This window comes from Ursus americanus, chromosome 2 (assembly GCF_024610735.1).
Source record: "Ursus americanus isolate L20-20 chromosome 2, mUrsAme1.1.p, whole genome shotgun sequence".
In the NCBI taxonomy this organism is placed as follows: domain Eukaryota; kingdom Metazoa; phylum Chordata; class Mammalia; order Carnivora; family Ursidae; genus Ursus; species Ursus americanus.
In genome coordinates, this window is record NC_142128.1 from 98,539,254 (window position 1) to 98,554,051 (window position 14,798).

Here is a 14,798-nt window from a genome sequence, read left to right on the forward strand (position 1 = left end):
GAGGATTTTTACATCTACATTCATCACGGATACTGGCCTGTAACTTTCTCTTCTTGTGGTGTCCTTGTCTGGTTTGGGGATCAGGGTACTATGGGCCTCACAAAATGACTTTGGAAGCATTTCCTCCTCTTCAATTTTTTGGAAGACTTTGAGAATAGGTATTAAATCTTTGAAAGTTTGGTAGAATTCCCTTGGGAAGCTGTCTTGTCCTGGACTTTGGTTTGCTGGGAGGTTTTTGATTTCTGACTCAATCTCTTTACTAGTCATCAGGCTATTCAGATATTCTGTTTCTTCAGGATTCAATCTGGGAAGATTATAAGTTTCCAGGAATTTATTCATTTCTCCTAGATTGTCTAATTTGCTTATGTCTAATTGGTCATACTGTCTCTTATGATCCTTTGTATTTCTGTAGTATCAGTTATAACTTTTCTTTCATACCTGATTTTATTTATTTGAACCTTCTTTTTCCTCTTGGGAACTTGAGCTAAAGGTTTGTCAATTTTGTTTATTTTATCATAGAATCGCTCTTGGTTTCATTGATCGTTCTGTTGTCCTTTTAAGTCTCTATTCATTTATTTCCTCCCTGATCCTTTTTTTTTTAAGATCTATTTATTTATTTGAGAGAGAGAGAGAGAACACACGCAGGGGGAGCTGCAGGCAGAGGGAGAAGCAGGCTCCCTGCTGAGCAGGGGCCACAACACAGGACTCAGTCCCAGGACTCTGGGATCATGACCGGAGCTGAGGGCAGATGCCCAATTCACTGAGCCACCCAGGTGCCCCTCCTCTCTCATCTTTGTTATTTCCTTCTTTCTACTAACAATGGACATCTGTTCCTTTTCTGGTTCTTTGTGCGGTTAAGCTCAACTGTTTGAGATTCCCCTTGCTTCCTGACGTAGGCCTGTACTGTCATGAACGTCCCGCCTAGAACCGCTCTTGTCGCAATCCTGTGCATTTCTGTTTTCGTTTGTCTCTCGTATGTTTTTATTTCTCCTGTGACCCAGTGCTTGTTCAGTAGTATGCTGTTTACTCCACATATCTGTACTTTTTCCAGATTTCTTCCTGTCACTGATTTCTAGTTTCCTACCATTCTGGTCAGAAAAGATGCCTGACATGGTTTCAGTCTTCTTGTGTTCACGGAGACTTGCTTTGTGGCCCAGCATGTGACATGTCCTGGGCAGTGTGCCATGTGTACTTGAGAAGAATGTGGATCCTGCTACTTTTGGATGGAACATTCTGTACATATCTGTTAAGTCCATCTGGCTGAATGGGTCGTTTGAGACTGGTCTTTCCTTACTGACTTCCTGTCCTTTCCTTGTAACTACCCATTGATGTAAGCGGGGTGTAAAGTCCCCCGCTATTACCGCACCAATTGGATCAACTTCTCCCCTTGGGTCTGTTAATATCTACTTTACATGGTTAGGTGCTCCTGCACTGGGTACAAATATACTTACAAATGTTGTATCTTCTTGCTGGACCGGCACCTTTATCATTATGTAGGACCCTTTACTGAGGGCGCCTGGGTGGCTCAGTCGTTAAGCATCTGCCCTCGGCTCAGGGCGTGATCCCAGGGTTCTGGGATCGAGCCCCACATCGGGCTCCCTGCTCCACTGGGAAGCCTGCTTCTTCCTCTTCCACTCCCCCTCCTTGTGTTCCCTTTCTGTCTGTCTCTCTCTCTGTCAAATAAATAGATAAAATCTTAAAAAAAAAAAAAAGGACCCTTCACTGTCCTTTGTTACAGCCTTTGTCTCAAAGTCTCTGATAGAAGTGTTGCTACCCCAGCTGTCTTGCTCTCCTCGGTGCTCATGCCATGTCTTCTTCCATCCCTTCCCTCTCAGTCCATGTCCTAACTTCTGAAGTGAGTCGTCTGTGGGCAGCACAGACAAGTCTCTTTCTTCAATCCATTCAGCTACTCCATGGCTCTTGGATGGAGAATTTAGTCCATTTATATTTAAAGTAATTACCAATAGCTGTGTGTTTATTGCCATTTTGTTGTTTTCTGGCTGTTGTAGTTTCCCTCTGTTCCTTTCTTCTCTTTCTCTCTTCCCTTGTGGTTTGAGAACTTTCTCTAGGGTTATGTTTAGATCCCATCCTCATTTTCTTTTGTGTATTTTCTATACATGCTTGCTTTGTGGTTACCATGAGGTTCAATGCATCGTCCTGTATTTACAACAGTCTAAGTTCATAGCAACTTTAATCTGAATGCATTCCAGAATGCTACATTTTTACTCCCCCATAATTTATGTTCTTTGTCACATTTTACACCTTTTTATTTTATGTATCCCTTAACTAATTAGCATAGTTATACTTAATTTTGCTACTTTTGTGCTTTAACTTTCAAAATAGCTTTAGGACTGATTAAGCCACTACCCACTTACTCTATATTTACCCTTTTGAGTGAGGTTTTTACTCTCTCTCTCTCTTTTTTTTTTGTTATTAATTAGTGCAATTTCTTTTCAGCTTAAATGTGTCCTATTACATTTCTTGTAAGGCCAGTTTCATAGTGATGAATTCTTTTTAGCTTTTGTTTGTCTAGAAAACTGTTTATTTCTCCTTTGATTCTGAATGAGAACAGGTCAGGGCAGAGTATTCTTGGTTGAAAGTTTTCTCCCTTCAGCCCTTTGAATATGTTCTGCTGCTCCCTTCTGCCTTGCAAAGTTTCTGCTGAGAAATCTGCTTAGCCTTATGGGTTTATCTTGCATGTAATAAGCTGTTTCTCTCTTGCTGCTTTTAAGATTCTCTCTTTACCCTTTGACATTTTAATTATCATGTGTCTTGGTGTGGATCTCTTTCGATTAGTCTAATTTGGCACTCCCTGGGTCTCCTGGATGTGGATCTGTTTCCTTCTCAGATCAATGAAATTTTTGGCCATTAGTTCTGCAAATAATTTTTCTGCCCCCCCTTCTGCTTCTGTGACCCTATAATGGGAATGTTACTCCACTTGATGTCCCAGAGGTCCCAGATGTTATCTTCATTTGTAAAACCTTTTTCTTTTTGCTGAGCTGTCTGGGTGAGTTCCATTGTTTCCAGCTCACTGATCTGTTCTTCCCGCTGTTGAGACCTCCAGTGTATTTCTCAGTTCAGGTCTTGTATTTTGAGCTCTGTGACTTCTGTTTGCTACTTTCTTGTTTTCTGTCTCTTTGTTAAAGTTCTCACTATGTTCATCCACTCTTCTCCTGAGTTTGGTGAGTATCTTTATGACCATTTCTTTGAATTCTTTGTCAGGCAGATTATTTATCCTTGTATCACTAAGGTCTTTTCCTGAGGTCTTGTCTTGTTTTTTCATCTGAAACACATTTCTCTGTGTCCTCATTTTGCCTGACCCTCTGTGTTTGTTTCTACGTGTTAGGCAAAACAGCTACCTCTCTCACTCTTGAAGGAGTGAGGTTTGGAGGTGAGGAAACTTCTCATTCACCCTGCCCTAGCCCTGGGCTGTCTCTCGAACCTCTGTGACTGTTTAAACTGCCTGATCTGTTCTTGATATGTCGTCCCCCCCCCCCCCCCGTCGAAGGCGTGCCAAGATCTGTCAGTTCCAAGAGGAGGAATCTCATTTAGTACCTTGCTTTAGGCTGACTGGAAGCCAGCCCCTCAGGCAGCAGCTTCTAGAAAGTCTGCAAATACACACAGTCCTATGGGGCCACAGTCATAACCCTTGCTGGTCTCTAGACCAGGAGATGTGATGGTGTCCCCTGGCTGACACTGCAAAACTTGGTCCTTTCTAGATTTGATTCCATCTTTTTCCATAGATATCTACTGAAAGAAGGACTTCTGGTTTGAGGATCTAGTCCCCTAACTTAAGTGGGCAAACCAAAGAATCTTTAAGGGGGGCGGTCCACAATCAAGGGTTCCAGGTTCCAAGTTTGAGCTTCAGCCATCTGTCTTCCCAGTGCGTGCTACCTGCCACAAAGGTGTAGTCACATGACCTCTACTGTTCACCTGCTCCCAGGAATGCCTGTCAGCAGATCCCCACCACCCTGCGCTGCTTCCCGGCCATTTGAAAACCTGAAGTAGAATGTTCTGGATACATAAGGCTTTTGGATAGTTCTTCCCCACACAGAGAAAGAGCCCTTTCTGCAGCCACTATATGCAGCATCCCTTGCAGCCCCAAAACATGGTACGTAGGGGATTCTGGGCAGTTAGCACCTCCTCCTAGACAGCCCAGGGCACACGCAGCCCCCCTGTAATTACTGTCGCTGACTTCTTGGTATGCCCCTCGACATCCTTCCATGTTCCTTCCCTTCAAACTCCTGGGCTGACGCCCTCACACACCCTGAGGCACGCCGCCTAGGCGAATGAGCCCTACCTCTTCAAAATACACAGCCTTCCATACGAGTGAGATGTGCAGACCTCTCTCCCAAGGCTCGAGTGGAGACAGAAAACTTGCTTCTGTTGGTCTCTGGGAGAAAGAAACAAGACCCTGCAAATCCCCGGGTAGAAATCTTCAGTTTACAGTTGTGACATCACTTATGAGAACGGTCCTTCCACCCTTCCCAAATGCACACACACTCGTGTGCCCCTTGGTAACGGCAGCCGCATGCTGATGCGGTGCCGTCCGTAATGACGCTGGGCTCTGGATCTTCCCACTAGAGTATAAACTCTTCAGAGTAACAAATTACTTCTGGTACTTTCTTTGTCATTCCCCAGTGCCCAATCTGGTGCTGATTTGTACCTAGCAGGTGTTCAATAAACACAACCAACAACATAAACCTAGTCCTTAGCACTCTGTAAATAAGAAAATGCCCACATTCATTGTTAAAGCTTTAGGGTTTGTTTTTCTAAATATTTCTTGGATTGTGTGTGTGTGTGCATGTGTGTGTGTGTGTGTGTATGTGTGTGTAGGAGACAGGGAGGGCTGAATGCCTCAGGGATGAAGGCAGAATGGACAATGCTCAGGGATGAAAAGTACAGAGGCCCACAGCGAGCCAGGCCGGCAAACAGGGACCCGTGGAGCTCCTTCCAGGTGTATTTATATACACGCATCTATTTTTAAATGACGGAGCAACATTCTGGTTCAAGACTTGGTGATTTCTGGTGCTTTCTCCCCTGCCCCCAGCTCAGCTGCAGGGAACACACGCTCCAGGAGCGTCCGCTCTCAGTACAAGCGCACAGATGTCAGAACACACCACCTGCACCTCTGGGGAAGCTGCCAGAGCTGTTCCTTCCAAAGTATAAAGTCCTTCATGAAGCGAGGCATCCAGTCTGGGCTTGCTGACACATGAGGGTGGCAGCGGCCGCCCGACGCTGGTGCCGGAGAGGCCTGACCTCAGAAGACGCCCTGCGGCCCACTGAGGACAGGAGGGGCCATGCGGCAGAAAGAGCCGCCACAGCGCCGGAGACGGAGGGCCTGGACACGTCAAGTCAGTCCTCGAGGCGTCAGTCCTGGCCTGTAAGAGGAGACATAGCCCTGGCCAGGCTCTGTACTCTAACGGGGAGACATGGGGGGCCGGGGGCAGCAGTGAGCAGCCCCCAAGTGCCGCATGTCCCCTGCAGCTGGGAGCCCTAGAGTGACAGCAACTAGTCAAAAAGACGAACCCCTTCCTACGTTCATTCTTTCAATGTTGTCTGACTCTTAGGAAACGGCTGTCGAAGCACCACCTTGCTCCCTGCGGGGCCGTGAGGCGGTCGCCGCGGTTAGTCGGGTGAGGCACCTGCGTGACTAAGCCCGCGAGCTCTGACGGGACGGAGACCCACGTCGGAGTCCCAGCGCGCCCACTCCCTGCTGTGGGAATGGGTGAGTTTCTGGAGTTTGACAAGCCTGGGTTTGCCCATCCGTGAAGTGGGTCAACAACGGCACCTGCCTCACAAGGCGCCAAGCGACTCACGCGTCAAACATGCGGACGCACGGTGAGCTGTCAGGATTAGCGGCAGTTAGTAGCGTTGCTCGGCGCTTCCTCCCGTCGCGTGGGATTCCCCTTCCACACAAACCCTAGAACACCCCGGACATTCGCAACGAGTGTGCCCAGAAGCCTGGGTGCTGGGTTCACACGGCCGCGCCCAGATGCTTGCGTACTTAATGCGACTCTGTGCAGAATCCTGGGAGCAGTAACAATGGTGGCCCCCGATGCACCGGCCACCCGGCGTGCGCCCCGCGCTTCACTGAACACGTTACATTTGTTACCACGCTGGATCCTCACGGTGTCAGGAAGCTCGGATGACCATCTGCCCCATCGGACAGGCAAGGGAACGGGGCTGACAGAAGCTCAGCGACACCCCACGGCAAAGCCATCATGTGGGGTCCCACGATGGGAGCCCAGGCAGGGTGACGTCGGTCCACGTCCTCGCTCAACATGGCACACTGCCTCCTGACCCTCTTGGTGACCCCGTCTCCTGGCTGTCGGTGGGTGTGGAGAACTTGGGGGTGGGGACCGCAGCAGATGCACTGGTGGGTCCCAGTGAGCCCCGAAAGGGAAGGGATGAAGCACTTCCACGGCACAGCCGACCAGACCCAGGCGCTCGGGGGTCAAATCACCCCCACAGTTAAAAGCCCCTGACAGCATCATGTTTCCCAGCACCATGCAATGATTTTCACTGGGACATAGAGAAAAATCGGATCGTATGTTAAAGACGGGGAAACTGAAGGGGGAAGCAGGTGACGGATGTAAGGGGCAGAGTCCCTGGGGATGGATCACCGACGATGGACGTCCCGTGACAACATTTCACTGACACGACCCCACCTTTCAAAGACCACATACGATTCGAGTAAGACTGAAGAAACGCCACCTCCCGGCGCCTCTGGACAACCTTCCATGAACCCTCACCTGTCACCCTGACCCATCGTTCCACTTAGCCCAGTTTCTATCAAGCCTGGAGGCGAAAAGATCCCTCAGTCCATGCTGTGCCCCTCGGTTCAGAATCGTGGTTTTGGGGTCTTTGCCAGCTTAGCAGTTCAAGGTCCCACAAGTGATTCCACCAGGTACTTTACAGGGAGAAAGGAGATGTGAGATTATTCAAACACACGCATGTGCACATGCACACACCCACACACAGGCACACGTGCACACGCACGCACATGCGTGCGCACATGCACATGCAGACACACATGCAGAGACACGCATGTAGACACAGCCGCGCGCGCAGACACGTGCACACACATGCACACGCAGACACACACGCACACACACGCACAGACACGTGCACACACATACACAGATGCGTGCAGACACACGTGCACACACGCACACGCAGAGACACACGTGCAGAGACACGCATGTACAGACACAGCTGCGCGCAGACATGTGCCCACACATGCACATGCAGAGACACATGCACACACAGACACGTGTGCACACACATGTACACAGACACACGCACATGCACACTCAGATGTGCACACCCAGACACGCGTGCACCCTGACACACAGGCACACGCGCGCGCACACCAAAACCTGAGGGGAAGGCCATCGTGGCCTCTCTGGTGGCAGTCACCCTCGGCCACGGCCACGTCACAGCTCCCTGTTGCAACCTTAGCTTGCCACCCCAACGGTCAGTTTAATCTGTTCGCATCGTACTCTTCGGGCCCCACAAAAACAGCTCTCCAAGTTTCACAACGAAGCTCATCAGAAGGTGACCTTCTGAAGATCATTTAAATCAGACTTGACAAGATGTTAAAACAGGCATTGCAGACTGACAGAATCGTAGCCACGGCACCTTCCACCGAATCTAGTTCTGGCTTTCTGAGCAGGGAGACACCCCTGCTCACTTCCGCCTGCCTGCGCGTCGCACATGGGGGACGCCCCCTCCCTGCGGGGCGGGGTCGCCAGATTAACAGGCGAGAGTGCTGGCCGCTCGGTTATGTCTGACTCACAGATTTACGTGAATTAAGTCCCATGTGATAGTTAGAGCATGTTCAAATCAAGAAATTAGTTGTTGTTTATCTGAAATTCAGCTTTCACCGGGCACCCGGGTCTTACCTGCCGTGTGCACCAGAAGCTCAACCCGGGGGTCTGGGATGGGTGGGGGCTGGGTTCACCAGGGCCCCCTGCTGCCCTCCCCAGCAGCGCTGCTTTAGGGGCTCCCAGCCCCTCCTGGCTGTCAGCACCCCACACAGCCCGTGGTCTGGCGTCTTCCCCGCTGCACACACACCCTTGAAAGAACGCCATGCGATTGGGTCTTGTTTCCAGGAAAGGCTGCAGACGGGCTCTGGGGGGCTCCCGACTGGAGCTTGTTCTCATCTTCCTCTTCCCCCTTACAGACCCCTCCCGCCCACCGTGCTCAGAGGCCAACAAGCACATGGGTGTGCTGCAGTCGTAATTCCAAGGCCTGAAAGCCAGGGCTGAGCCAGCACGCTCACCTTTGCCAGCAGGAGACCCCCCCCCCAGACTGGGAGGCCTGCTCCTGTCCCCGGACGCCCTGTCCCCTCGCTACTGCGAACTGCTGCTCAGCGTAATGACACACATTTGAGGAGAATGGGGAAGAAGGAGTCCTTGGCCTCAGGCTTCCAAGTGTGTGTCTGCAGCAAAGCAGCTACAGCGACGCCATAATACGCACGGGAACGCAGAGCAGCGTGGACAGAACTATACAACGAGGGGACATGAATGACGTCATAATGCAATCTGTTTTCACTTCGTGCAGAGAAAATTAATTTTTGAGGACATTTCACTTAACTTGGCAATATTTTGCCGTTTAATCTCTGACGCTTGCAGCTCCTCTTTTATCCCCTTTAAGCCTAGGACGGGGAGCCCGTTCTATGACTGGCTGTACATCCCGCCCCTGCTCGGGGCCGCGTGCGCTCAGGGAACGAGAGCCATGCTGACCGTCATTCTCAGCTCGTCACCTCCCACGGAAACAGCCGCAGAACCACCTCCAAAGACTGAACGCGTTACCTTCCAGAGCGAGGCACCGGGGCGGGCTGGTCGACCAGATGAGGCTGTGCAAGCACTCGAGGCGCTCGGCCCCCTCCAGCTTGTATCCGGGGAAGCAGTGGTAGGAGATGACTGTCCCCACGGGGAAGGAGGTCTGCAACTCGGAGATGTTCGCGTAGCCGTTGGAAGAGGCGAGAGGTCTCAGGCAGCCTGTGACGGGGGAAAGAGGAGGGAGGGTCACACTCGGTCCCCTCCGTGCACCGACGAGACCCGCGAAGCCCTGGCCCCCTGCGGGTTCGCCCACCACAAACGTGACACTGCTTCTGAGGGCCGTTCTCTTCATGATGTGGACAGTCGGTGTCACGCTTGCACACTGCATGGAGAGACCCAAGGGAGCAGGGAGGAAGTGAGGGAGGCCGCAGCTGGGTTGGGGAGCTCCGAGTGAACCTCAGAATCACCTGAGGAACTGTTAACAGACACCACCCCAGCTGCGAGCCCTGGGTCTGTGCACAGCCTGGGCACCCTGTCTGTATTAAAGCTCCCAGGTGATTCTAACGTGCTGTTGGGGTCGAGAACCACTGAGGTGCCCTATAGGAAACATACACCCCAACTGTTTCAACAACGGGGAAGCCTGTGGGGTCTGCTGCGTGAACTGTGAGGCAAGCGCCTGCCCGACCTGCTGTGATGCCACGTGGAGATCGATTTGTGTTTTATGTGCGGTTTGTGTGGCTCTCAACCTTGAGGATGACCCAGGGAGAGGGCATCTCAGAACACACCCTGCCGAGCCCTCCCGCCGGGCTCCTGGTCTGGGTCCATGCGGAGCCCTAGGACGCGCGTGGCAGGTGCCGGGCTGGGCGCCGAGACCCCCCGCGGGAGGGAGTCTGCGCAGCACACCCAGAATTCTCTGTGCTGTCCGCATCCCCACACTCCTGCTTCTGCAAAAGCTACCTTTCCATCTTGGGGCCTGTGCAGCCCAGGAATGTTCCCAGCAGCACGGAATCCCATTTTGTGTGGCCCCCACTGTGATCCGGGGGCTTCCTGTCGGTTTCAGCGGTCTCACTGGAGGGAATAATGACCCTGCAGAGCTGGGTCTCTTCCCGGGGAGAACTAATTGTGTGTGAAGTAAATAATGTATAATGGAAATCCCTACTCCCCCTTCCAGTCGTCAAGCACAAATCACATCACGCCCACAGCAGCAGATAACAGAGCTCTGCTCCCGGGCTCACTGGCTTAGACCTTACGAGCTCCGCCGACCACTTTGGGCAGCGACCCGGTATGCGGGCTCTGTGTTTCGGGGCGAGACCAGGGTGAGGCCAGGGAGGCCCCGGCATGCAGAATTTAGGGAGATGCTCCCTCTGGGACTGACCGTGTCCCAGTGCCACAGAGATCCACAGACCCACCACCACCCAGACCACATCGGAGACACGTGGCCACATCCTTTCTCCACGGCCTGACAGGATTTAACACCTGAGCTGAACACTGACACTGTTTATAGCAAAAGGGAAATGTCGGGGAGCAGGGAAAGGTCAGAAATCAGGAATAAACAGAATGTGTAACTGAGAAAAACAAGACAAGCCTATTAACACGAACAAGTGAATGTATCAGAGGCCCTAAGCGCCGCTCAAACGAGTTGGCAGAGGGGACGGGGCCCACGCCTCCCCAGGGAAGGAGTGCCATCCCGGCCGCCCTCGTAGAGAAGCTGGTGTCGCCTAAATAAAAACGAACAGGCCACGGTGACAGCAGCATTGGGACGCTGCTCTCCAAAACACGAAGTCCCCACGGAAAAAGTGGCGTTGGAACAGCCCCCCCACCTGCCTGCCTGCCCCCGAAAGGAGTCAGAAAGGGTTATAACTCCAGGAGTGAATCAGGGAAAGAAAGACATGCTCCTCGGATGGAGACAGCCCGTCCGAAACACAGCAGCAGAAATCGGGCTTTGACTCAATAGTTGAACGTGATTTCTATTTGCACTTCGAGGCAAAGGCAAGCCGGCTCCTCAGGCTCTCGCCCCTCGATCTGTAGGTGCGAATGAAAGCCACAGGACGAGAGGTCATTCTAAGGGCCAGTTATGCTCCCCCCGGGGGCCCCAAGGTGTCAGGCCACCTAAGGCCACCAGATCCCTCACACCCCTGCTGTGCCGGGCAGCCAGGCCGCCTCCTGCCTCTGCGAGGAGACGTGGAGACGAGGCCAGGGCGCAGACGAGGGGACAGGGGGCCCCTAGGAGGACGGAGGGCGGCTGTGGGCTGCGGTGCTGTCTCAGGAAGCATGCCTCCCAAGCACAGCCGGCCGGCTCTGGGTGATGCTGAGAGCCGAGCGCGGGGTGCCGGACAGAAGGCCAGGCAAGCAAGAAAAAGGCCTCGCCTGAGCCCCTGACAAGGACACCGCCATCAGGGATTTCTAAAGAAATAATTGGGACCAAAAGAGCTCGTAAAGAGGTATGCAGTATTTAGGAGACATAAGAGGAAGAAGGCTCTAGAAAAGCAGGGAGAACCAGAGGTAAGCGGGAATCGTGAAGGCAGAGGGGGCTGGCGTCAGAGGGAGCGTTCTTGGCCCCAGGACAAGAGTGGACCAGTGGTTCCTAATGTCCCCTCGAACACTAAGCCTGACCTCAGATCATGTGCCGACTGCGGGGCATCCCCGGAAGTGCCCCCAAATAACGTGTGTCCCAGGAAATGTCATCTGTGGCAGGCCACACGGCACAGGGAATTTCTGCAGAGATGCTCACAGGGGGCGGTGTGGGCGTCCTTGGTCCTCCCAATCCCGGAGCCTTTGTCTCTTCAAGGGGCCGTGGATCTTAAGCCCTCACAGAGGGAAATAAATTATTTCCAAGCAGGGGCACACACAGCGCTATCGGAGCCCGCCAGCTGTGACTCGCGAGCCCAGCGTTAACACTCGTCTCGACTGGAGCATGCCTGCACTCCGGCACAAACAGGCCTGCTCCCCTCTCCCCTGGAGTACGAATTATGCATTGGCCTCAAGTCACACATCAAAAAACAAAATCAGAATGAATGTGCATGCGAGGACTTCTTTTCACAAACAGGGCCCTCCACGTTGGCCCAGGCAAATCTTAAAAATGCAAGAGGATTAATATTTACTGTGTGGTTTGGATAAAATCCGAATTTGATTATTTTTCTGCTCCTCATGCATTATAAAAAGGAATGACATTATTAAGAAAAAACAGCCTCTGTAAGATGAGCGTTAAATATACCCTCACCACCGCTGAAATAAGTATAAACGCTCTGCTGTTTTCATTAAATATACAATAGTTCATCATCGAGCTCACAGCCCGGTTACAAACGCCTGCTTCTGAAACGACTTTTGGTTTCTCAGCGTGAAGGAGAGTCCAGCGTCACTCGGGACTAAGGGATTCCGATCTGTGCTCTCACTGCGGGCGCGTGGGGCTGGCGGGGGCCACAGGGAGGGTGTGGGGACTCCGAGACCAGAGCCGGGCGGGCCCTGCTTCCCTCCACCTCCCGTGCGAGAGACAGCACGTGCTCGCGGCTGCGCCCACCTTGACAGAGCGGCAGGTTGTCCCACGTCCCGTCATCGCGGCACAGCGAAACCATGTTGTACAGGTCGGGGTAGCGGATCTTGAACCCTTCGTGACAGGCGACGATCAGCTTGTCCCCATGTCTATACGTCTTGTTACGAATCTCAGCATCTTCAATTTGAGGGATACGGCAATCTGCAATTGCGTAAAAAGGACACATTATTTTTTTTTAAATTTAAGCTGGTTGTGCTTCACAGCTTGGCAAGAAGGCTCTCGTTTTCAGGCCTGGCCTCAGGCTACCCTGTGATAAACGTCCTCACTTACTGCGAGGCCTGGATCCCGAGGACAAGCAGCAGCACCCGCTTTATTTCTTGGGGACAGAGGAGGAGGTGCCCAGATCCAGCCTCAAAAGGAACTTAACCTCCTGCCTGCGACCCTTCACACCTCGCAGCTGTCGCGCCTCGGGCGATTTTGGAGATAAGTGAAGGACAAGAGTTGGGGGCTCACAATGTCCCCATCTGGTGGTCCCACCCAGCCCACCGCCTCTGCCTGGGGGCATAAGGAAAAAAGGCCTTGCAGACCAGAGGGAGCTGAGCTGGGGCTGCACCTGCTAGCCCTTCCCTTGGACCTGACCCGCTCTACCCAGCCTTTCCCTTGGACCTGACCCGCTCTACCCAGCATTTCCCTTGGACCTGACCCGCTCTACCCAGCATTTCCCTTGGACCTGACCCGCTCTACCCAGGTATAACAGAGCAGCACTGTGAAGGCCAACACCGCACGGGCTCCCAGCAAGCGGGGCTGCAGCAAGATGCAGACTCGGGAGGGGAGGCGGGCGGCCGGCCGGGTGATGGGGGGCAGAGGAACAAGGAGTCCACACAGCAGATGATTAAGAGATAAAATAAAGTGGATAAATTATAACCCTCCGCCGCTAACACGGTCTCCTCCCAGGTTATCATGCAGCCGCCCACCGGAGCCACCGGCCCAGACCCTGTTCCCTCCGCCCACCTCTCACAGCACACCTCGTCCCAAGTCTCTGCTTTGCGTGTCTGGAAGCGGAAAATATTTATTTCCACTGCTGGAGTCCGATGGGCCCTGCCTTACAGATGGGTTGTGCTCCAAGCTTCTCCATTTTTTAAAACAAGGCAAAATCCAAGAACAGCATTTCGACAATCATACAAACTTTCTCCAGAAATTTCTCAACACTCTAAAAGGCTGCGGGCTTCTCAGCCATCCTGGAAAGCCTTCTAAATCCACCATGTGGTTGGCATGGTCTCAGTAGGAGCCTTGACCTTGGAGTTCCCCTAAGCTCGGAACTGTCTGCTCCGAGGCCTGGAGTCCCGAGGCCACGGAGGGAAGGCACCGCAGCCAGCCCGTGGCCGAGAACACAGGCAGCTTTAAAAAGAACATGTCCCAGGAGCTTTGATGTGGGGTTGGGACTGGGTTTACCGGGACTAACGGGGAATCTGACATCAGACTCTAGAAAACAGAATGTCAGCAATGGGGCAGCCTGGGGCCAAAGGGCGAGCACGGGGACACAGCCATCTGCTGCCTCCCGGGCTCATTCAAAGTCAAGGCTTGGGTGCGGCATCTGCCTTCGTCTCTGCATTAGCTGGAGAGCAGGGACTGCGCCACCCGCGTTCTCCCACATGCCCTTGGCGCTCCTGGACGCCGTGCACGCCTGGCAGAGGAGAAATGCCAAGGAAGTGGGGCCCAGAGCCCCGGGGACACCCCCAGTCCGTCCCTCTGCCCGTGGATTTCAGCAGGAAGCATCCTCGCTGGAAAATTGTTCTGGTTCTAGTTCGACCTTTCGTTTTTGAGCTTTAGGCTGGGGAACGGGGTTTCCAACCGCTCACGTTTAACCAATAATTTTTCTATCAGAATAGATAAATTCCCCCCAAAATCAATGACAGAATAATCCTGACCGGAGTCACAAGGGAGGTGACATCTGCGCAGCACTTCTTAATGGAAAACGTGAATGACATTTTTCAGCATCGCTATGCAAGCACTATTCGCAGCAAATAAACACATTTATCAAGGCGCCCACCCGTAACACCCCGGCTGTAGATCGACCCCGTGGCGCTGATGCACGCGACTAAGCCACCGTTTCCCTGACTTCAGACTTGTCCAGGAACTGACGCAGGTCCTCAGGAGGCAGCCAGCGTCAGGGAGTAAAGTCAGCAGACCGAAGTGACCCCAGGACCCACGGGCGCACGGCCACTGGCCGAGCAGCGGCAGAAGCGCCCACGGCTTGCCGGCAAGGGTGCTTTCTCCGCATCGCGGTCGGTCATGCAGAGCGCCCTGAACTCCAGATCAGACGCCTGTGTCCACAGGCAGGAGCTGGGGTGCCGCAGGGCAGGTGGCACAAGGGTCCCAGGGCGCTACGGCCTCCCAAGCTCTGCTCATGGTGGAGTCACCACGGGGACCGGGCGCTGCGGGACAGGGACACATGCCAACCAGGGAGCTGGGAGCGGGAGCCCGAGCTGTGGCCAGGAGGCCAGGAGGGCTGTGCGGAC

At 53.0% G+C, this 14,798-nt stretch overlaps 1 protein-coding gene across 3 annotated transcripts in view; it reads right to left on the reverse strand.

Moving 5' to 3' along the window:
* The window catches only part of SUSD4 (sushi domain containing 4), a 90,399-nt gene that overhangs the window by 21,692 nt on the left and 53,909 nt on the right, over window positions 1-14,798 (reverse strand). For all 3 annotated transcript variants that reach the window (XM_045797121.2, XM_045797112.2, XM_087859190.1), the window contains 2 exons: window positions 12,307-12,480; window positions 8,820-9,008 (listed from right to left, as the gene is read on the reverse strand). In XM_045797121.2, the coding sequence (XP_045653077.1) occupies window positions 8,820-9,008; window positions 12,307-12,480 (363 nt within the window). The remainder of the gene's footprint in view (window positions 1-8,819; window positions 9,009-12,306; window positions 12,481-14,798) is intronic.